This window comes from Manis pentadactyla, chromosome 12, assembly GCF_030020395.1.
Source record: "Manis pentadactyla isolate mManPen7 chromosome 12, mManPen7.hap1, whole genome shotgun sequence".
Taxonomy (NCBI): domain Eukaryota; kingdom Metazoa; phylum Chordata; class Mammalia; order Pholidota; family Manidae; genus Manis; species Manis pentadactyla.
Genome location: NC_080030.1, coordinates 3,057,368 through 3,077,422, shown reverse-complemented (window position 1 = coordinate 3,077,422; position 20,055 = coordinate 3,057,368). Strand labels below are relative to the sequence as shown.

Below are 20,055 nucleotides of genomic sequence, written 5' to 3'. Positions count from 1 at the left end.
GCCGGGAGGACAGCATTTGGCAAAAGGTCATTTTGTTCCCTGCTGTGCAGAGAAACTGGCACAGAATAGGTGCCCAATAAATGTTTGCAGGACGAATGAATGCTGCTACCCCCACCCCCCACCCCCCACCGCCAAAGCTGCCCCGTCAGCAGTTAGAGCTCGGGGCCGTGGGTGCAAGCCCGCTCTGGCCCAGCCGCATCCCAGCTGGGCGGCCAGGCAAGTCACTGCACGCTCGGCCCCAGTTTGCTCATCTGCACGTCCGGGATGATGACAGGAGCGCAGGGAACTAGCCATTCATTGAAGCCCGTAGGGCAGCGGGCGCCGCCCGGGCCTCGCTGCTTTTGGGGAAAGATCGTTCTGGGTGCTGTGCTCCTAATTGGTCCGGAGGAGAGGGGTGGGCCCGGGGGACGGCCTGTGGCGGCGGGGCCCCCGCGGTGGAGCCCACCCCTTCTCCAGAATGAGGAAGGAGGCCCGCTCCGCGGGGACCCAGACTGTGGCTGGGCCCTTCCCGCCGGGGCCCCGCCCTCCCCGGGGGGGCGCCCCACTCACCTCCGCGCAGCCGTCAGCCTGTTGGGCCGGGCCGGGCAGGTCTGGAGATGGGCGGGGAGCCCTGAGTGTCCCCGCAGTCAGGAGCCGCCCTGTGCCCGGCACTCAGGCCTTGCGGAGCCACACACAGGGGTCCCGGGGGTGGGGGGGCGCCCCCACGAAGAGGGCGGCCCCTGCGCGCCCGCTGCCCGCACCGGCCCGCCTGGCGGGCGCCCTCCACAGGGGCGCCGGGGGGCCATGCGGCCTGGCGCCCTCTGAGGCCCGCAGCATGGCCCGCGCGCTGACCTGGCGCTGCTGCCCCTGGTGCCTGACCGAGGACGAGAAGGCGGCGGCCCGGATCGACCAGGAGATCAACAGGATCCTCCTGGAGCAGAAGAAGCGGGACCGCGGGGAGCTCAAGCTGCTGCTGCTGGGTGAGTCCAGGGCCCGGGGCGCGGGCAGCGGGCGGGCAGCCACTCGCCGGGCCGGGAGAACTCGGCACCCATTGTCCAGATGGGGAGACTGAGGCCCAGCTGCTTGTCCAAAGGTGTGAGCAGAGGGCCCCCCATCCCCCCACCCCCCCACCCCGGCCTGGCCGCCCTGCGGGGTGTCTGCAGGAGCCCAGGGTGCCAGCTCCGCCCGACTCCTGCCCGGCAGGCCCAGCACGCCCTACCAGCTGTGGAGTCATGGGGAGGGAATGGGGAGCTCAGGCCTGCCTAGCCCATCTCTCCCTCCCTCTCCGGGGGGCCCCGCCGGTCCTCGGACCCTGCCACGCGGCCAGCTGGGACAGGCCGGACCCTGGTTTGTTCTGGCGGCCCATCAGCACCGAGTCCTCGGGGCCAGAGCATGGCCATGTGGCTCTGCCAGATTGATTGATTGATTGATCGGTTCCGTCATTCATTCAGGATTTAATGAGTAACTCGTGGGGACACAGAAGCCCAGGGGATGGACAGCACCCGGGCTGAGGGGACCTCGTCTTGCCCTGAGGGGGGCAGACATTAAACCTGCAAACGAATGAGCAGATAAAATAATTTCCGGCAGCAAGAATAGCAAGAAGCAAAATAAAACAGGGCGAAAGGAAGGAGTGGCTTCAGGCTTGGGGGGTGGCGGTTTGTCAGCCTCCGAGGTTGTGACCTCTGAGACCTCAAAGCCTTATCACTCACACGTGTCCCCTCTCCCAACCACCTTGCCTGCTGGCTTAACCCCAGGATGCTGGCCCTGGAGGGTCTCTCAGGATCCCCGAGACCTGGGCAGGGGGCTGGGGGAGGTCCTGGGTGTCCCCAAGTCACATCTGCCTGCCCCTAGACCAGGAGAGGCTGGTCGTCTGCATGGTTGCTGGTCTCTCTCCCTTGCTCAGAGCGGGAGGCCCAGAGGAGTGGAGAGAGAGAGGAGGCGGGGAGCACGGGGCCCCCAGGAACTGCACCTTAATCCAGAGCCCTTCCAGGTCTAGTCTTGAGCTCAGTAAAAGAACACCCTTCCCTCCCCATTTAGTCCTCCAAGGAATCTGGCATGGCATGAAATCCAAACCCCAGCGCCCCTTGACCTCTCAGACCCCAGCGTTTCTCTCCTTCCATCATATTTTGGCCACAGCCATCTGGCTTCTTTACCCTTCCTTGGATGTTTCGTGTTTTCCTTAAAACATTTGGTGAAATGGTCAATGGGGCTGTCTGAATCTGGAGGTTTTAATTAAGAATTTAATTATTTTAATAGCTATTTCTTTAATACATAGGCTATTATTATATTAGTAACATATCATATGTGAAATATTTTTAATAAATAGGACTATGTAGCCTAACTATTTCTTCGTGAGTGAGTGAGCTTGGTTACAGGTGTCTTTCAAAGAACCTGTCTATTCCTCCAAAGTTGTCAGATGTACGGGTGTAACATTACAGATAACATTCCCTTGTTACCCTTCTCATGTCTGTAGGACCTGTAGTGATGTCTCCTCCTGTTTTCTTTTTGACTTTGCTCCCTTTTTCTCTATCTGTCAGGGCTAAGGGCGTTTCTAGAGAGAGAGTTCTTTCCTTGCACAGCCCAAGTTCATTTATCCGAACCTCAGAGCCTTTGCACCTGCTGTTCTCCCCACCAAGCGCTCTCCGCATTAACCCACGCCTCTGCACGGCTGGCACTCTCGCTCAAGGCAGGTCTTGGCTACTGTGTTGCCTCCTAGAGGCCCCATCCTGCTCCTTGCTCTATTGATTTCTCTTCGTAGCACCCACTTGCTGACTCTCTTGGGCATTCACTTGCTGGATATTGTCTGTCTCTCCAGTTACACAGCAAACACACAGGGTGGGGGCCGTGTCTGTCTTATTCACACGTGTGTCCCCAGCATCTGGCCCAGGAGTACAGTGAACATGACATCCAGCAGATGCCTGGGCCAAGCCTTTTAAGAGAATGAGTGAGTTTCAGAGGTGATTTTCCCATATCTTCCCAAAGCTGGGAAGGTCCCTTGCCCAACATTGCCCTGACCACCGCCCAGGCAGCCCCAAATCAGGAAGCCCCCTCTGCTGGGGCTGGGTAAGGAGAGAGTGGGTGGGGGGAGGATGTCTATGTCCCCAGGTGCTGATGGCGGCCCCGTGGGCAGCTCTGTGGAGTGTGATTTCCACCCCACCCACCCCAGCCCTGGGGCTGCCTCCACGCCTCCCTCTCTTCTTGAAAACAGGAATTGAATCCAAAAGTTATTTTTTCCTGGAGGTGACTGATCCTTTTGAGGAAGCAGGCCAAGGGAGCAGGGGTCTGTCCCTGGCAGGAAGTGTTCAGCTGTTGGGGAGGGGAGAGATTCAGAATGAAGCAGTGCTGTCCTTAGCACTCGAGGTAGGAACGACTCATCTCCCCAGATGGGGAAACCGAGGCCCAGAAAGGCGAGGTGCGTTGCCCAGGAACAGAACCCAGAATTCTGGGCCCATGTGGTTGACTGCCCTGTGAATGCACCTTGGGGGAGAAAAGCCACAGAACCCCAATGGCAGATGGGGGAACCGAGGCCCAGGGAGGCGGCAAGACTGGTCTGGGCTCAGCAGCCAGTCCGAGACAGAGCTGGACCTGGAGGCGGAGCTGCCTGGCTCCCTGGGCCCTGGGGCGGGCAGGGGTGCCAGGGGCTGCCGTTTCCATGGAAGGAGCCACGTGGGTGTCTCGTGATGCCCTGGGCTCAGCCAGCTCCCCCTGGCATCTGCTAGATTCCACTTCCCTGTCCATCCCCGAGGCCACAAGCACTTCCCCTCTGGGCTGCGAGGCTGTGCCAGGTGGAAAGGGCTCTCCCCCAGCCCCCATCCCCATTTTCCCCAAGCAGACCAGGAGCCAGGGGCCGGAGAGGCTCCAGAATCCTTGGTGGCTTTGGGACCGTCACGGGCTGCACAGAGGGGCTCCCAGCCCAAGGTGTTGTTCGGGTTTCAGGTTGTGACCCATTCCTGAGTCATAACATCTAAGTTGTGGGTGGCAACCAGGAATTACTTTTTTCTTTAATGAAGCAGAAGAGAAGAGAGAGGAAAAAAAAAAAAAATCAACGCATCACAGTGCAGTAGTGGCTTTGTGAGACCTGATTGTCCTCTGCACTTCTGGAGTGGGCCTGGGGTCAGAGTTGGAAGGCAGCCAGGAGGGAGGTCAAAGGGTGCAGTCCCCTGCTGTAGGCACCATCCAGCGGAGTGTCCTGCCCGTTAACATAAAATTAACCGATATTTTGATGACGCCCAGTCCAGCCAACAGGCCGTGTCCCATTTTGTTGGTGAAGGCCCCATGGCAGCTTGAATTGACCTCTCTGCTTCTCCACTAGCTGTGTGCTCCCGGGAAAGGTGCCACACCTCTCTGACCCCCATACCTCCTCTGCGAATGGGGAAACAGCAGACAGCAGAGGACTGACCAAGGTCACACAGAGGGCCTTGGTCAGGGCCTGGCAGATGCCCGCTGTGATTATTATGATTGTAGTTGTTCTTGGTGGTGGTGTTATTTTTATCAGCAGGCCTATGGGCAGCTTCTGTATAATAACCAAAAGCCCACCAGCCCTGGCCTCAGACAGAACCGGTCTCGGCTGGGTCACTTACTAGCTGTGTGACCCAAGGGAATCCCCTCTGTTTCCCCACCCCCAAAAAAGGGGCCAAGAGCCTCCCCTCTCTCCCCATGAGGCTCGGGTGGGGTGGAGGCGTTGGGCTCTCTGCTCTCAGGGACCGGCGGGCTCACAGCCACCTCTGCCGTCCCCAGATTACCAGGGCCCCAAAGACTGGATGGCTGCCCGGGTTGCCCAGTGAGGGCTTGCTGGTTTATCTCACTGACTGGGAGATCCCCATGGTCCATGCAGGAAAATGTAGTGAGCTTGACACGTCCCCAAGAAATTCCAGACTCTGGGACACAGTCTGCTCCCTGTTGGCGAGTCAGATCGTGGGCTTGTGGCATTATTTAATTTATTTATTTTAGGGGGCGGGGCACCTTTTAATTTTGGAATTATTTCACAGCACAGGAAAGTGAAAAGATAGCCGCAAGAGCTCCCCTCTGCTCCTGACCAGCCCCCCCACCGCCCCTTAACGCCTGCCAGACCCACCCAGCATCAGTCGGAGCTGAGAACGAACTTGGCAAATGTATTATGATATTACTATTAATTGAACTCCAGACTTGGAATCTGCTTTTCCTCTGAAGGCCCCTTTTCTGGTCTCTCATATGACATTTAGGGTGTTTTTTTTTTATTTGATTTCCCCTTTCTTAACTTTTTATTTTGAAAAATCCTTTCAGACTTACAGAAAAATTGGACCCGGCTTCTTCTTCAGCTATAAGCATTTTACCACATTTTTCTTCGTTTTAACCCCTTCCCTATATATATATACACACACACACATACATGTGCTTATATACATGTGCCTGTATATACTCACAATGTATATAATGCATAATTATATCTAGAATGTATTTACTTTGCATTTATATATTTAATACACACATATTCCGTTTGTAAGTAAGTAGAAGACCCGACACCTTGTGATCTATCCCTGAATACGTCAGCAGGTTGGTGTCCCCCTGAAAGGGGACAAACTGGGACAGTGAGGACGGGCGGCTAGAGGGATGGTGCTGCCAGTCAACCTGCACTGCTGACTCCCACCTGGCCGGCTTCCCCAGTGTCCCTGCTCATGTGGGCGAGAGAAAAGCAGCTCTTTTTTCTTGGACTTTGAGTCCCGTGGACTTTCTGAGCACCTGGTGTCACCCCCCAACCTGCCCTCGTTGCCCTCATGTGGCCTGGGGGGGACAGGGGCTCCCGAAGGAGGTGATACAGATAGTAAGGCCCCCACCCCCACCACTCCCACCCTCCCCACCTTTGTCCCCACGCCGATTCCTCTGCTGCCATCCCCCCTTCCCGGCTTCCAGCCAGGCCACCCCTTCCCTTTTTGTTGTGTGCGCCAGTTCCTCCTGCTCCAGCCCCCTGATGCCCCTGGAAGGACCCCATGCCAGTGGCCCCCAGGCAGGGCAACGAACCACTGGAGGGGCCTCCCAGCCCGCACCTCCAGCCCGGCCGTCATGCCCTTTGTGCAGAGGAGAAAACAAGGCACAGACTAGGGGAGATTGCGGAGCTCAGACAGCAGGGAACTGAGCCTTGGGCTTCTGGCCCTGGGCTCTTGGAGAGTCCAGGGCTATTGTCACAAGCCCAGGGCCGGCTGCTTGGGGGTGACCTGGGCAGTCCACAACGCCCTTCTCTGTAGCTGCTCTGAGACCACCTGGTCCACCCCATTGTCACCCACTGGATCAGCACAGTACCCTCCTCCCTGGGGTCCTGGCTACTGCCCACCCCCCACGGTCTGTCTTCCCCACAGGGGCCACCAGAGGGTGCAGGTGAGCACCTGCGTCAGGTCCCCCTCCTCTGCCCACAGCCCTCCAGGCTCTCACCTCCCTGGGGTCAAAGCCCAAGTCCTCCCCACAAAGCCCTGAACAACCTGCCCCCTCCCCTCCCTGCACTCCGCCCCTCCCTCTGTTCCCCTCACTCACTCTGCTCCAGCCACAAGGGCCTCCTGGCTGTTCCTCCAACACACCAGGCCTGGTCCTGCCCCAGGGCCTTTGCACGGGCCGTTCCCTCTGCCTGAAGTACCCTACCTCCAGGTCCTGGCACGAGAGCATCTTTCCCAGTCTGCAGACCTCCACCAAGAGACCTTCCTTGACACTCAGCTATAGCAGTCAACTAAATACTCTTTATCTATTTATCCTATTTTATTGCCTTCATAGAAGTTTCTCTACCTGAAATTATTATAGCAAACAATAATAGCAATTATGGTAAATACTGCTAATACTAATAGTGAACACTAATATAGCTCTTACTATGTTTAGGCATGTTCTAAGCCAGGGGTCCACAAACTTTTTCTGGAAACGGCCAAATAATAAATATTTTCAGTTTTGTTCGCCAGACGATCTCTGACTGTTCAACTCTGCCACTGCAATGAGAAAACAGCCGTAGACAGTTTGTCCGCAAATGGGCAATATCGTGTGCCAATAAAACTTTATTTATGGGTGCTGAAACCTGAATTTCATATAGTTGTCATGCATCAAGAAATGAACTTGATTCCTTTCGGCCATTTAAGAACGTAAAAGCCGTAACCATAAAAGCACTAGAAATGTAAAAACTTTACAGACTGAAAACTCACTGGCTATGCAAGAACAGGTGTCTGGCTGGACTGGTCCCGAGGGCTACGGTCTGCTGACCCCTCCTGGGAGCATCTTGCAATGAACTCATTCAACCAACCAACACATCCATTCAGCAGGCCAGGCTTATTCTGAACCATGTTTGACAGGTGGGGAAACTGAGTCACAGAGCACGGCCGCAGCTGAGCTGGGATTGAACTCGGAGGCCGGGGTTGGGGTGGGGGTGGGTGGCGGGAGCCCCCCAGGGCTGAACTGATCACTGTGTCTCTGCAGGCCCCGGGGAGAGCGGGAAGAGCACGTTCATCAAACAGATGCGGATCATTCACGGGGCGGGCTACTCGGAGGAGGACCGCAAGGGCTTCCGACCCCTGGTCTATCAAAACATCTTTGTGTGCATGCGAACCTTGATTGAGGCCATGGACCGGCTGCAGATCCCCTTTGGCAGACCCGAGAGCAAGGTTAGGATCCCGGGCACTTGCCACGGGGGCTTCCTGCTGGGGTGGGGCCCTTCAGGACTTCAGGGTCGGGCTGAGTGCCCCGGACCCCCGTGACTCCTGGGTGGGACCCTGCACCAGCACCTGCGTCCCTGTAGAAATGTCATTACCACCCACTGATTCCTGAGTCCTGCCCCCGCCTGCCACAGGCAGGGCTGCTCTGTGTTCCTGCGTTGCACCGCTGCCCTTTCTAAAAAATTTTTATTTTATTGTGGTGAGAACACGTAATAGGAGAGCTACTCTCTTGACAAATTTTGAAGTGCACAAACCGCCCTGTGAGCCGAGGCATCTTGCCGTTCAACAGAGCTCTAGAACAGATCCGTCTGTGTACCTGACTTCATGCCGGGCGACTGCTGTGCCCCGTCTCCAGCTCCGAGCTGCTCTCTGTCCCCATGGCTTTGCTTATGCCATGGGCCTCATATAAATGGGATCATGCACTATTTGTCCCTCCGTGACTGGCTCATTTCACTTAATGTGACATCCTCAAGATTCATCCACATAGTTGCCTAATGCAGGATTTCCTTTTTTAAGGCTGAATAATATTCCATATGGTATGTGTATGTATATCTATGTATTACATTTTCTTTTACCCACTAATCTGTCATCGAGCATTTAACAACCACCACCTTTGGTTCTATTACCTTTCTCGATGAAGTTAACATTTTTTATTGAGATACAACACACGTGCAGAAAAGGACGTAACTGACAAACTGTGTAAATCATCACAAGGCGAACACACAGGCAGCCACAGCTCAGGGTGAGAAGCAGAATGTGCCCAGAAGCCCCTTCCCGAAATCACTCACCCCCAAGGGTAACCACTACCCCGTCTTCCCTCGCTGTACATTGGGTTGCCTGCTTTTGAACTTCTCACACGAGGAATTATGCAGAATGTTCTCTTATGTTTGGTTTCTGGCACCTCCCAGTATGTCTGCGCTTCATCCCTCTTTGGGAGCATAGTTGTGGTGTTAGTTTCCACCACAGATATGCCATGGTTTATCTGTTTACCCACCTTGACGTTGGACGTTTGGGTTGCCTGTATATGTTTTATGAAAATAGATGCATTTCTATTGGGTATCTACCTAGACATAGATTTGGATCATAAAGGACATGTTTGCTTAACTTTACTAGGAGGCACCAAAACTATTTCTGAGAAGTTGTACCAATTCACAGTTGGAGATCCAGGTGTGGGCAGGGCTGGTTTCTCCTGGGCGTGCAGACAGCTGTCTCCTCATGTGGTCATTCCTCTCATTCCTCTGCTCGTCCGTGTCCTGATCTCGTCTTGTAAGGACACTGGTCCCATTGAATCAGAGCCGCCCTAATGACCTCATTTTAACTTAACCACCTCTTTAAAGACTGGGTCTCAAAAGAGGGTCACAGTCTGAGGTCCCTGAGGGTTAGGACTTCAACACATGAGTTTGCAGAGGGTGAGATGGTGGACCCAATTCAGCCCATAACAGGCTGCAGACTTTTTATTTTTTTGGTTTTATATTTGGGTGCAGACTTTTTAGTTGATCCTACACAGAGGTTACTCCCAAGCATCCCTGCTTCCCACCAAGCTGTCACCCCAGACACTCAGGCACCAACCACTTTCAATATAAGCATGATAAGGCTGCATGTCCCCCATGGAGGGCTTGGGCCCTGCAGAGGGGCCCAGGGGGCGCGTGGCAGTGTCAGCTTCGTCTCCTCCTGACCCAGGTCGATGCAGAAGACACGAGCCTGTGGAGGCTGGCTGGGAGCGGGTCTGGGACCACTCTCTCCCTCATGCCCCCGGTCCAGTTATTTGCCCCACAGATGTGGTATTTTGGCCCGATGCAGAGGGATGGCCCAGTTGAAACCCAACCACACACCTTTGGTCATGGCGTCCCAGACTGTACCTAGGAATCCCTGTTCTTTTGACTCCCCCTTATTCAATATCCAGACAATGGAGTTAGGAGCCAGTGCTTCAGAAATGCATGTACAATACCCACCCACCCACATGCACACACATGCACACATGTACACAAATGCATATGCAAGCACACATACATGCATACCCACACATATCCACATAAGCATACACGCATATGCCCACATACACACAGAGGCACACACAAATTCACATGCATGTGCAAGCACACCCACCCACATGCGTGTGCACACCAGTCAAGGCACGCATGCATGCAGATGCACCCAAAACAGCACAGATGCACACACAAACACAAGTTCTCATGCACATCAAGCATACATGTGCTCACACACAGATGCACATGCCCATCTGCAACGAGTGTGTACACAGGTGCATGCCAACACACACAGCACTCATGTGCACACGCCCAAGCCTTCATAGGGGGTCTGAACAGCACTGGCGCTGTTCCTGTCCAGGGAAAGGACACCATGTAATGCGGCAGTGGGCCGGCTGCTAAGGCCGCGTGAGCCTCCGCCCCAGTTTAACTTACATCACCTGGGCAGAAGGGCTCCGCCCGACTCTTCATCTCTCCTGCCTTGATCACCTGATCTGTAAAACGGGGGACACTTGTAGTGACCTCCCTCTTAGGCGTCAGAGAACCGGTGCTTTTTCAGAGTGGAGGGCCCCCATGTTTGGGAGGCACCCAGGTCGCCCAGCGGTCTCTGTGCCCCGCATGGGCCTCCAGAACAGGTGCCCGTGTGCAGGTCCCCGCTGCCCCCTGCCCGCCCTCTGCCGAGATGCGCACGTGAAGGGGGGAGCAGAGTGGGAGGTGGTGCAGGGGGACTGGATGGCAGCGGGCTCTGGGGCCAGGCAGGGAGGGACAGCTCTGTGCCCACAGGCAGCCCTGACACCCTCGACCGCCCCTCCCAGCACCATGCCAGCCTGGTCATGAGCCAGGACCCCTACAAAGTGACCACTTTCGAGAAGTGTTACGCCGTGGCCATGCAGTGGCTGTGGAGGGACGCCGGCATCCAGGCCTGCTACGAGCGCCGGCGGGAGTTCCACCTGCTGGACTCGGCCGTCTAGTGAGTCTGGGGCCACTGAGGGCGCGGGGGTGGGGCTGAGGGTGGGCTGGGTATGGCCCCAGGCCCAGACGCAGTCAGTAGAGACCCTGTGGTCACACCAGGGCAGAGGGGCCCCCGGTGGCTGGTCCCCCCACAGGACATGCTGCCGGGGGGTGGCCACAGGTGACATCCAGAGCGACATTGCTCCTGGGTGGTGCTGCGCTGAGGCAACACCACTTCCGGAGTAGCATGGCTTCGTCATTCAGGGAAGCTGTCCTGGGCATGACGCTGGGCGTGTGGGGTGACAGCGGCTGGGAGCTGGTTCCCCGGCCTCCACTATTCTTGGGACAGTGCCACTCTTGGTGACAGCCCCTCAAGGTGATGCTCCTCCTCAGCGAGACTGTCCTTGGGGACACGATGCTGAAGGGGAAGCCGCTCCTCTCAGATGGCCCTGTGACCTCAGGGCGGTGCCCATGGGCTGCCTGCAGACCCCAGAAATCCTGGCCCCTCCCCAGGGGCTCCTGTCCACCAGCAGGGTCTTCGCTGGGTCCCAGGTGGGACGGGTCTGAGAAGCAAAGGGAGGCTGCCAGGCTGGGCCTCACGGCTCCCTGCTCCACAGCTATCTGTCCCACCTGGAGCGTATCACCGAGGAGGGATATGTCCCCACAGCACAGGATGTGCTCCGCAGCCGCATGCCCACCACCGGCATCAATGAATACTGCTTCTCCGTGCAGAAAACCAACCTGCGGTGAGTGCACAGCCCAGGCGGTGGGGAGGCTTCTTGCAGGAGGGGCAAAGGAGCTGGGGCCCCGAGGGATGGATAGGAGTTTCACAATCCCAGCTCTCAAGGGGCTTCCAGGCTGAAGGAGGCAAGGCTGGATTCAGACACCTATCTGTGCTATTAGGATGGGGACCTGGAAACGCTTGCCAGGGCTACACCAGAAGGACTGATTTGGTGCTGGGGAAGCTCAGAGGGTGGTCCCTTGAGCAGTCAATGAAGAGATGAAGCTGGAGGTTAGGAGACTCAGAGGGAGGCAGGAACCGTAATCCAGGCAGCAAGGGCTGCTAAGGGCCAGGGCAGTGGTCCTGGGGATGGAAATGTGGGATGGTGCAAGACTTGTTTCTGCTGTAGAATGGGTGGGACTAGATGAGGGAGGGAATTAGAGCACAGAGTCAAAAATGACTACCACATTTGCTATGAAGGCGACAGAATAAGTGACGGGGCCACCGTGGTGGTGGCTGAGTGGGGAGTGTTAGCTCAGACAGTGAAGTCCCGTGGGGCTCCATTAGTCTGATGGGTCTGGGCAGCTGGGATGTGGCTGGACACACAGACCTGAGCTGGAAGACAGAGGTGCGGGCGGCCAGTGCAGCAAGGGGCCATCCATGCAGCATCATGGCCACTGCCAAAGGCCGAGGAAAGGTCAAGGAGAATACAGGGGGAACGCGACCTCTGAGATCGGCAGTAGAAGGGTCTCTGGTGACCTTGGCCATCTCTGAGTCTGTGGGCTGATGGCAGCAGGCTGTGGAGGGTGCAGGTGATGCCTGGAGACAGGTTGTGTTTAAACCACCCACGTCTCCACATTGAGCCCGTCATTTCCCTGGACCCCACCAAACACGTTGTTCCGCCTCTCAGCGGTCCTTCCCGGGAAGGTGTAGGATTTATCTGTCCGCCGTGGGTCTCCTCCGCTGGAGGGAGGTCCCCACAAAGTCTGATTCCCTTGCTTGGCTAGTGATGCTCAGGTCACGGCCAGAGTGGAAGTTGGTCAATGTGGAAGACTGGTCGGAAAGATGGAAGGATGTGTGGGTGGAGGGATGGGTGGACGTGGATGGATGGAGGGATGGATGGATGAGTCGATGGATGGGTGGATGGGTGGATGCATGAGCAGGTGGGTGCATCGATGGGTGGGTGAGCGAAAGCATGGATGGATGCGTGGATGGGTGGGTGGGCAGGTAAAGTTTAGGAATGGAGGTAAAGGTTGAGGAAGTTCGCATGGAAGGCTGAGCTGAGGGGGTGGTTTTTAGGTGTGTTCTTCACCGTGCAGAGGCTGTCGATGGAGCCAGAGCTCAGAGGAAACAGACAGGAGGTGGGCAAGTGGTGAGACTCACACCTGTCTCAGTCTCTGGAGACCCACCCTCAACCCCTGCGCCCCCCCACCCTCTGGATATGGGGGCTTGAGGGATTCTGAAGACATACAAGAGGGCGGGTCTGGAGGTCGGGAGTCCCAGGCAGCAGCCTCAGGTTCCCCTCTGGTACAATGGGGCAAGTCCCTTCTTGCTCTGAGGCTTCTGGCATTTCCCATTGGCTGCCCGAGTAACCTTTGCATCCGCATCCCTGGGGAAATGACGGCAGGGCTGTTATCAGTGACCCAAATTTCTTAGAAGAGAGAACAGGAAACGGGGCAGAGGGCTCAGGCCTTTGTTGTGGTAAGTGGGGGTGGAGGCTTGGCTCATCCTGAGCCACACACGCAGGTTATGCGTCTCCAGCGCAGGAGCTTGGGAAGGTCCCCTCGCCTCCCTGTGCCTCGGTTTACTCTTCTGTAAAATGGGCATAATGGCAGTACCTGCCTCACGGGGCTGAAATGGGATAACACACAAGAGGCTTTGGCCCCGGGGCTCGTGCTTATTCTTGCTGCTATGCTGTCAATATTGATCTTGGCGCATCCCAGGTATGACTGGGGTCTGGGGTGCCACGTGGCAGGGGCCCGATGAGACCTGAGCTCTGAAAGGGGGGTGATTCGTGCTAGGATCGTGGATGTCGGGGGCCAGAAGTCAGAGCGCAAGAAGTGGATCCATTGCTTCGAAAACGTGATCGCCCTCATCTACCTGGCCTCGCTGAGCGAATATGACCAGTGTCTGGAGGAGAATAACAAGGAGGTGAGGGCCGCCCACCCCGGGGTCAGGGGCGCCGCCTGCCCTGCTTTCTCTTCTTCTCTTCATCGGCAGCTAAGCGGGAAGCCCCACAGCCCCTCCTGGGTGGGCCACGGGGTGTCTGGCGTGGCTTTGAGCCACTTCCACTCTTCTGTGGCCAGACTGTTGACCCCCAAGACAGAGACCCACAGGCATTTGTGTAGCCAGGACCCTGGACATGCACACACACACGCACGCTGAGGGGCACGCAAGCCCTGAGACATGGCCTCCTGGAAACACAGGCAAGCTGTTCCTGGGGAACTGGGGAGCTGCCGGGGCCGTGCCCTGCTGCTGTTCAGAACGGCTGGGATTACTCTGCTTTTGTGAGCTCTGCTCCTAAATAATACCCAGAGGAAGGCCAGGCACATGTTCCCCTCTGACGTGAGCACTTACAGGAGTTAAAGTTTCGGATGGATGGTTTAGGGATCCGAGAATCAGATGTTATAGTTTTAACTTTCAGACTGAATCAGACAGAATGAATGCAAGGTCATTCTGACTAAGGTCTTGCCTGAATCCAGCCACACGAGATGTCCTCGTTTGCTGGGACTGCCACAGCACAGTGTCGCGCCCTGGGGGCTGAAGCCACAGAGGTTTATTCTCTCCCAGCTCCAGAGGCATGTGAATGAGAACCTGTGCCAGTTTCTCCCAGCTTATGGGGGGGTTGCTGGCCATCTTTGTTGTCCCTTGGCTTGTAGATGCATCACCCCAAATCTCTGCCTCTGTCTTCACCGGGCCTTGTCCCTGCGTGCACATCCGTGTTCAAATGTCCCCTTCTTATAAGGACACCGGTCACTGGACGCAGGGCCCACCCTATTCCAGTGTGACCTCTTCTTAACTAATTACATCTTTAAAGACCTTATTTTCAAATAAGGTCACATTCTGAAGTTCCAGGCTGGATATGAATTGGCGGGGCAGTGGGGCACAAATCAAACCAGTACAGGTACCAAACCATGTTGGGCATGCACCAAAACGTGGGTACACCTCAGACCCAGCCGGGCAGGCACTGGGGGGGCCCCATGCCCCTATAGACGAGGCCAGTGCCGTCTCCACATGAGGCAGAGCTCCTGTGCAGGCTGAGCTGGCCAGCTGGAGTGGTGACCTGCCTGTGTCCCCCCAACCCAGAACCGAATGAAGGAAAGCCTGGCTCTGTTTGGCACCATCCTGGAACTGCCCTGGTTCAAAAGCACGTCTGTCATCCTCTTCCTCAACAAAACCGACATCCTGGAGGAGAAGATCCCCACCTCCCACCTGGCTACCTACTTCCCCAGTTTCCAGGGTGAGTAGTTCTAGAACTTTCTTGTACCCTTCGCCTTCCAAAAACAGCTCCTGACAGGGATGCTGGTCCAGATCCTACGCCAGCCTGGGGTCAGTGAAGTCTCAAAAGCATCAGACCAACCTGGGTTTCCGACCCAGCGCTTTCCACTGCCCAGCCTCCCAGACTCTCCGTCGCCCCCTCTGTAGAATGGGAATAAAATAAGACTCCGTCATCCTCAAATGCAATTGCTTAACAGCACAGGATTCTAAAAAGACATGTATTATTGACTTTTAGAGTGTGCGTCTGCTGGGTAGAGTTCATCGTCATAAACCACATCTGGAAGGCACCAACGGTTTCCAGAATCTGCCTAGATTTTTGAAACTCTCCCTGACCTTTCCTAGTCATCTCATCTATATCTAATTGGACGGCAAGTTAAAAAAAATAATACCCCATGACTGACCTTTGAACAAGGCACACAGCTTGGTTGTCATAGATACAACCACCCCCTTTCCTCTCGAGCTCAGAGCTCATAGGTCTGCGCCGTGTGTCACTCAAGTGCGTGTAAGTCAAGATGTGTATAACCGGTACAAACTGGTTTGGGAAAAATACCCAGTGCAACCCAGGGGGCAAAAGGCTGCAGCCCCCTAAAGAGGAGGGCGGTAAGGGTTGGCGCCAGGCAGCACATCTGGCGGGGGGAAGTAGGGTTGCTGCCAGTCCAGGGAAGGGATGCTAGCTGGTGCTTTCCCCAGAGGGCCGCTGTGCGGATGAGGAGGGCTGGGAGAAGTACCCCAGCTGAGCGACAAACTGCCCCCAAAGTTAGGGGCTGAAAGCAGCCATTTTACTTTGCTCACGTTTTTGTGGGCCAGGAATTTGGGGAGGATGAAGGTGGGTAAATTCATCTTTGATCCACATGGCATTGGCTGAGGTGCCTGGGATGGAGATGCACTTCCACAGTGGCCGTGTGTCTGGCACCGCTGTGCCCCCCAACGTCCCCACTTTCTTGCTCTCTCCCTTCCTTCCCCCACTGGGTGTCTCCCAAGCCGGGGCCTCCTCGTGAGGCTTGCGCTTCCCCACAGCATGGCTGTCTCAGGGCAGTCAGACTTCTGGCCAGGTGACAGCCTCCGCTCCAGGTGGAGCCTCCAGTCCCACATCCGTACAGCGGCTTTATCCTATCGGCCAAGCAGATCCCTCCGGCCAGCCCAGACGCAAAGGTGGCCAGCGGACTCTGCGCCTTGATGGCCTCTTGACAGTGTGCGCGTCCAGGGAGGGAAATGATGGCAGCTATATGACCTCATTTCAACTTAACTAATCACATCTGCCAAGACCCTATTTCCACATACGGTCACATTCCGAGGTTCTGGGTGGACATGAATTTTGGGGGAGACACTATTCACCCCAATACACGAGCACCCACAGTAGATGAAGGTAGATGAAGCCCTTGTTCATGCTTGGCGTGTACTAATAAGCTTTGGTGACATCCCCATGCGTGTGATCCCTGACCCTGTCAGGCCCCAGAGCCCATGTGGTCAGTTTCAGCCAGTCGTACCCACAAGACTTGGCGGGGCAGTCCTGGGGAACAGACGCCAAATGGTGCCAGGACAGCAGACACCCCTCATCCCCTTCCCGGCTGAGCAGCCCTGGAGGTGGGATCACGACTTAGAGTTTGAGAACAGGGATAAAATGGCTAGTTTTGGGGGGCTGTATGTTTTCTCTGAGGCCAAAAGGATCCCTCTGACTCATCCTTTTCTCCCAGCCAAGGAAGGTGGTCAGTCTTTGCCGACTTCTTACTCTCAGTCCTTCCTTCCTCTGTACTAATATTCATGAGAATAAGAATAAACTAACAACAACAGCTAACACACCGAACACCGCAGGAAGCGCCCTCATGCACTGACTTGCTTAACCCTCGTGACAAACCCCTGCGCAGTAAGACTATGGAGTTGGCAAAACTGAGGCACAGAGAGGTGCCATCACCAAAAGTCACACAGCCAGGGCGTGGTAGGGGCAGCATTTGAACCCAGGCCATCTGGATCGGGAGCCACCAGCCTTAAGCATGATGAGCCCCACCTTTCCAGAAGAACAATGATGGCGTTGTGATTATTGTGCGTGGTGCCCTCTGCATGAGCTCATGGACTCTGTGGGGCCGGGGACCATTATGCTCCCCATCTCACAAGTGAGGAAACGAGGCTCACAGAGATTACAGGGATTGACACATAAGGTGACCCCAAGTGGGGACCAGAATCCCATAACCCACGCTGTGCTTTATGTATATATATATGTATTCCTCCGAACTGTGAGGGAATAAAAATAATATAATAATTATGATATATTATATGTAATCTAATATGTATTATATATCATATATACAATTATAATATACATTATTATATATATATAAGATATATAAAATGTGTATATAATAGCATTATAGATAGCGTCCCCGGTGCCTCCCTCCCCTTCTCCTGGCCTCGGTTTCCCCGCGTGCGCCTCCCAGGCCGTCTTCCCCTGCCCCTCCAGGCCCTCGTGCTCTCGGCCCCAAGCCCAGCCAGGGGAGGTTCTTTCTTGGCCAAGTTCTGCCTAAGGTCCCAGAGCTGAGTCCCATCGGGCCTTCCAGGTCATGCGCCCTGTTTGAGCCCATCCTTGGGGCTCCTGCAGAGCCATTTAGGTGGTTTCTGGGGCCCCCGGGGCCCTGATGTGGGGAACAGGGTCTCCCCGGAAGCCACGTGCCCTGACACCCTCCTCCACGCCCCAGGCCCCAGGCAGGACGCCGAGGCAGCCAAGAGGTTCGTCCTGGACATGTACACGCGCATGTACGCCGGCGGCGCGAACGGCGCGGACGGGGGCAGGAAGGGCCCGCGCTCCCGGCGCCTCTTCAGCCACTACACGTGCGCCACGGACACGCAGAACATCCGCAAGGTCTTCAAGGACGTGCGGGACTCGGTGCTGGCCCGCTATCTGGACGAGATCAACCTGCTGTGAGCCGGGCCCGCCGCCCCGGGCGCGGACTCACGCGCGTCCTCGCGGCGCCCCAGCCCTAGGCCCAGCTGGCGAGTCGGGGCGTGGGGGTCCGGTCGGCGCGCCCCCCTTCCATGCCGCTCTGCCCCTCGCCAGGACAGACCCTGGGTTTGCCCTCCGTGACTCAGTTTACCTCCTCGGAAACAGAGCGCAGTGGCCAGTGGGGATGGAGGGGGGAGGGAAAGGCCCGGGTGGGCCCCTCTCGGGAGTCGCACGCCCGGCCACGGCACCCCCTGGAGCCCCCGGGAGCGAGGCGCCAGCCCCGGGAGGAGGGCAGTGGTCCTCCAGGCTGAGGGCCGGGCTCTGGTGCCCCCTGGCGGACAGGAGGCGGCATCTCCCAGCCTGCGGTCTGGGCGGCCCAGGAACCCACCTTTCCTTGGAGAGACCCCTGGAAAAGGCTGTCCCCTTTCAGAGCCTTGCGTCTCAAAGTGTGTCCTGCTCCGGTTTGCAGACGAGGGGAGCGGAGGCCCGCGGGCATCCCCTCTTCTTCCCCGGCTGGGGGCCGAGGCATCTTCACGACCTTCTGTATTTATTCCTTCACCTTCTGTGGGGCCCCTTATGGGGGGGCTGGAATTAAAGAAATGACATTCGGAGACCCATGATTTCTCAGGAGCGTCCTGTTTGTCCCCCTGCGGCTCCTTATAAGGTCGCCTGTCCCAGGCTGGCCAGCTGCACGCAGAAGGACGAAACAGTTCTTGTTACCCCCGCTGCAGGGCAGGGGGCCCAGGGCTGGGCAGGACTGTGAGCCGGTGGGTGGGGTGCCATGTCTCTCCCTGGCCCCCTGGCCCCCAGGGACATTTGAGCCGGCCCTCTGTTGCTGCTCACCCACCACGCACCTCAGATGAAGGAGAGATGGCGAAGGTTACATTTACTCGGGACCCCGGCCTCCACCGTCCTCAGGGCAGCCCCGTGGCAGCCAGACCACCCCCATTTTACAGACGGGAGACTGAGTCACGGAGACACTGAATAATCTAAGGCTGCACACCTGGGAGGTGTCAGAGCCAAGATTCTATTATTCATTTGGTACTTTTTTTTATACTTTTCAAAAAATAAACTTTATGTTTTAGGAAAAATTGTGGACATAGGACAGAGAATAGCTTTATCAAGCCCACCCAGTTTCCCCTGTTATTAACATTGTATATTAATTTGGTCTTTTTTTATCATCAGTGAACCCATATTGACACATTACTAACTGCAGTGCATACTCTATTCAGATTTCCCCAGTTTCCCCTTAACGTCCTTTTTCTGTCCCAGGACCCCATCCTGGACCCCACATGACATTCAGTGTCACATCTCCTTAGGTTCCACGGGGTGCTTATGGTTTCTCAGGCCCGCCTTGTTTCCGACGCCCCTGGCAGTACTGAGACTTGCTGTCTGTTGTTGTGTGAGTTTCCCAGGGCAGCCGTAACAGAGTTCCAGAAACTGGGTGGCTTAGAACAATGGAAATGTATTCTCCCAATTCTGGAGGCCGGAAGAGCCCCAGGAGTGATAGGGCTGTGCCCCCTCTGAAGGGTCTAGGGTAGGATCTTCCCTGCCTCTCCCAGCTTCTGGTGGCCCCAGGCATCCTTGGCTTGTCACTGCGTCATTCCTGCTTCTGTCCTCACATGGCCTTCTTTTGCATGGGTCTGTGTCTGTGTTCAAATTTCCCTCTCTTATTGACACAGCTCTCTCTGTGTCTCTGCCTCTGGCTCTCTCGAGGAAGCACATAACATCACATCACGTTGCTTTGTTCTCGCTCATGTTAAAATTGACCAGTGGGTTTGGGGGCATCAGCCAGATCCACCCACCAGGAATTTCCCTGTGAGCCTCTCTCCTACTGGTCTTAGCAGCCATTGAAGGTCAGTGTTGACGTGCATCACTAGGGGTTGTAAAAAATGGTAATACTGTCATACTTTCCTCTGCATTTATTGCCTGTAATCATTCTATTTTTTTTTATAAAATGATCACCTGAAAGAATTGAAAGCAGGGTATTAAAGAGATATTTGCACACCCATTTCCCCAGTAGCACCATTCGCAATTGCCAAGGGGTGGAGGCAACCCAAGTGTCTATCAATGGATGGAAGGATAAGCAAAATATGATCTAGCCATCTGGTGGAATATTATTCAGCCTTAAAAAAGGAAGGATATCCTGACACTTGCTACAGCATAGATGAACTTTAAGGACATGGTGCTCAGTGAAATAAGTCAGACACCAAAGGGCAGATCCTGTCTGATCCCACACCCAGGAGGTCCCTAGAGGAGCCCCATCCACAGAGACAGAAAGTGGGTGGTGGGGGCCAGGGATTGGGGAGGGGGTGGGGGGTTAGT

The 20,055-nt window shown here is 55.9% G+C and overlaps 1 protein-coding gene across 1 annotated transcript; it reads left to right on the top strand.

Moving 5' to 3' along the window:
• The first annotated feature begins 472 nt into the window (after window positions 1–472).
• On the top strand, window positions 473–19,679 carry GNA15 (G protein subunit alpha 15). Its single transcript, XM_036890650.2, has 7 exons — window positions 473–959; window positions 7,405–7,589; window positions 10,441–10,595; window positions 11,194–11,322; window positions 13,319–13,448; window positions 14,604–14,757; window positions 17,486–19,679. Exons 1-7 carry the CDS (start codon window positions 815–817, stop codon window positions 17,710–17,712), a joined length of 1,125 nt encoding a protein of 374 aa, XP_036746545.2. The 5' UTR covers window positions 473–814; the 3' UTR covers window positions 17,713–19,679.
• Window positions 19,680–20,055: the final 376 nt, after the last annotated feature.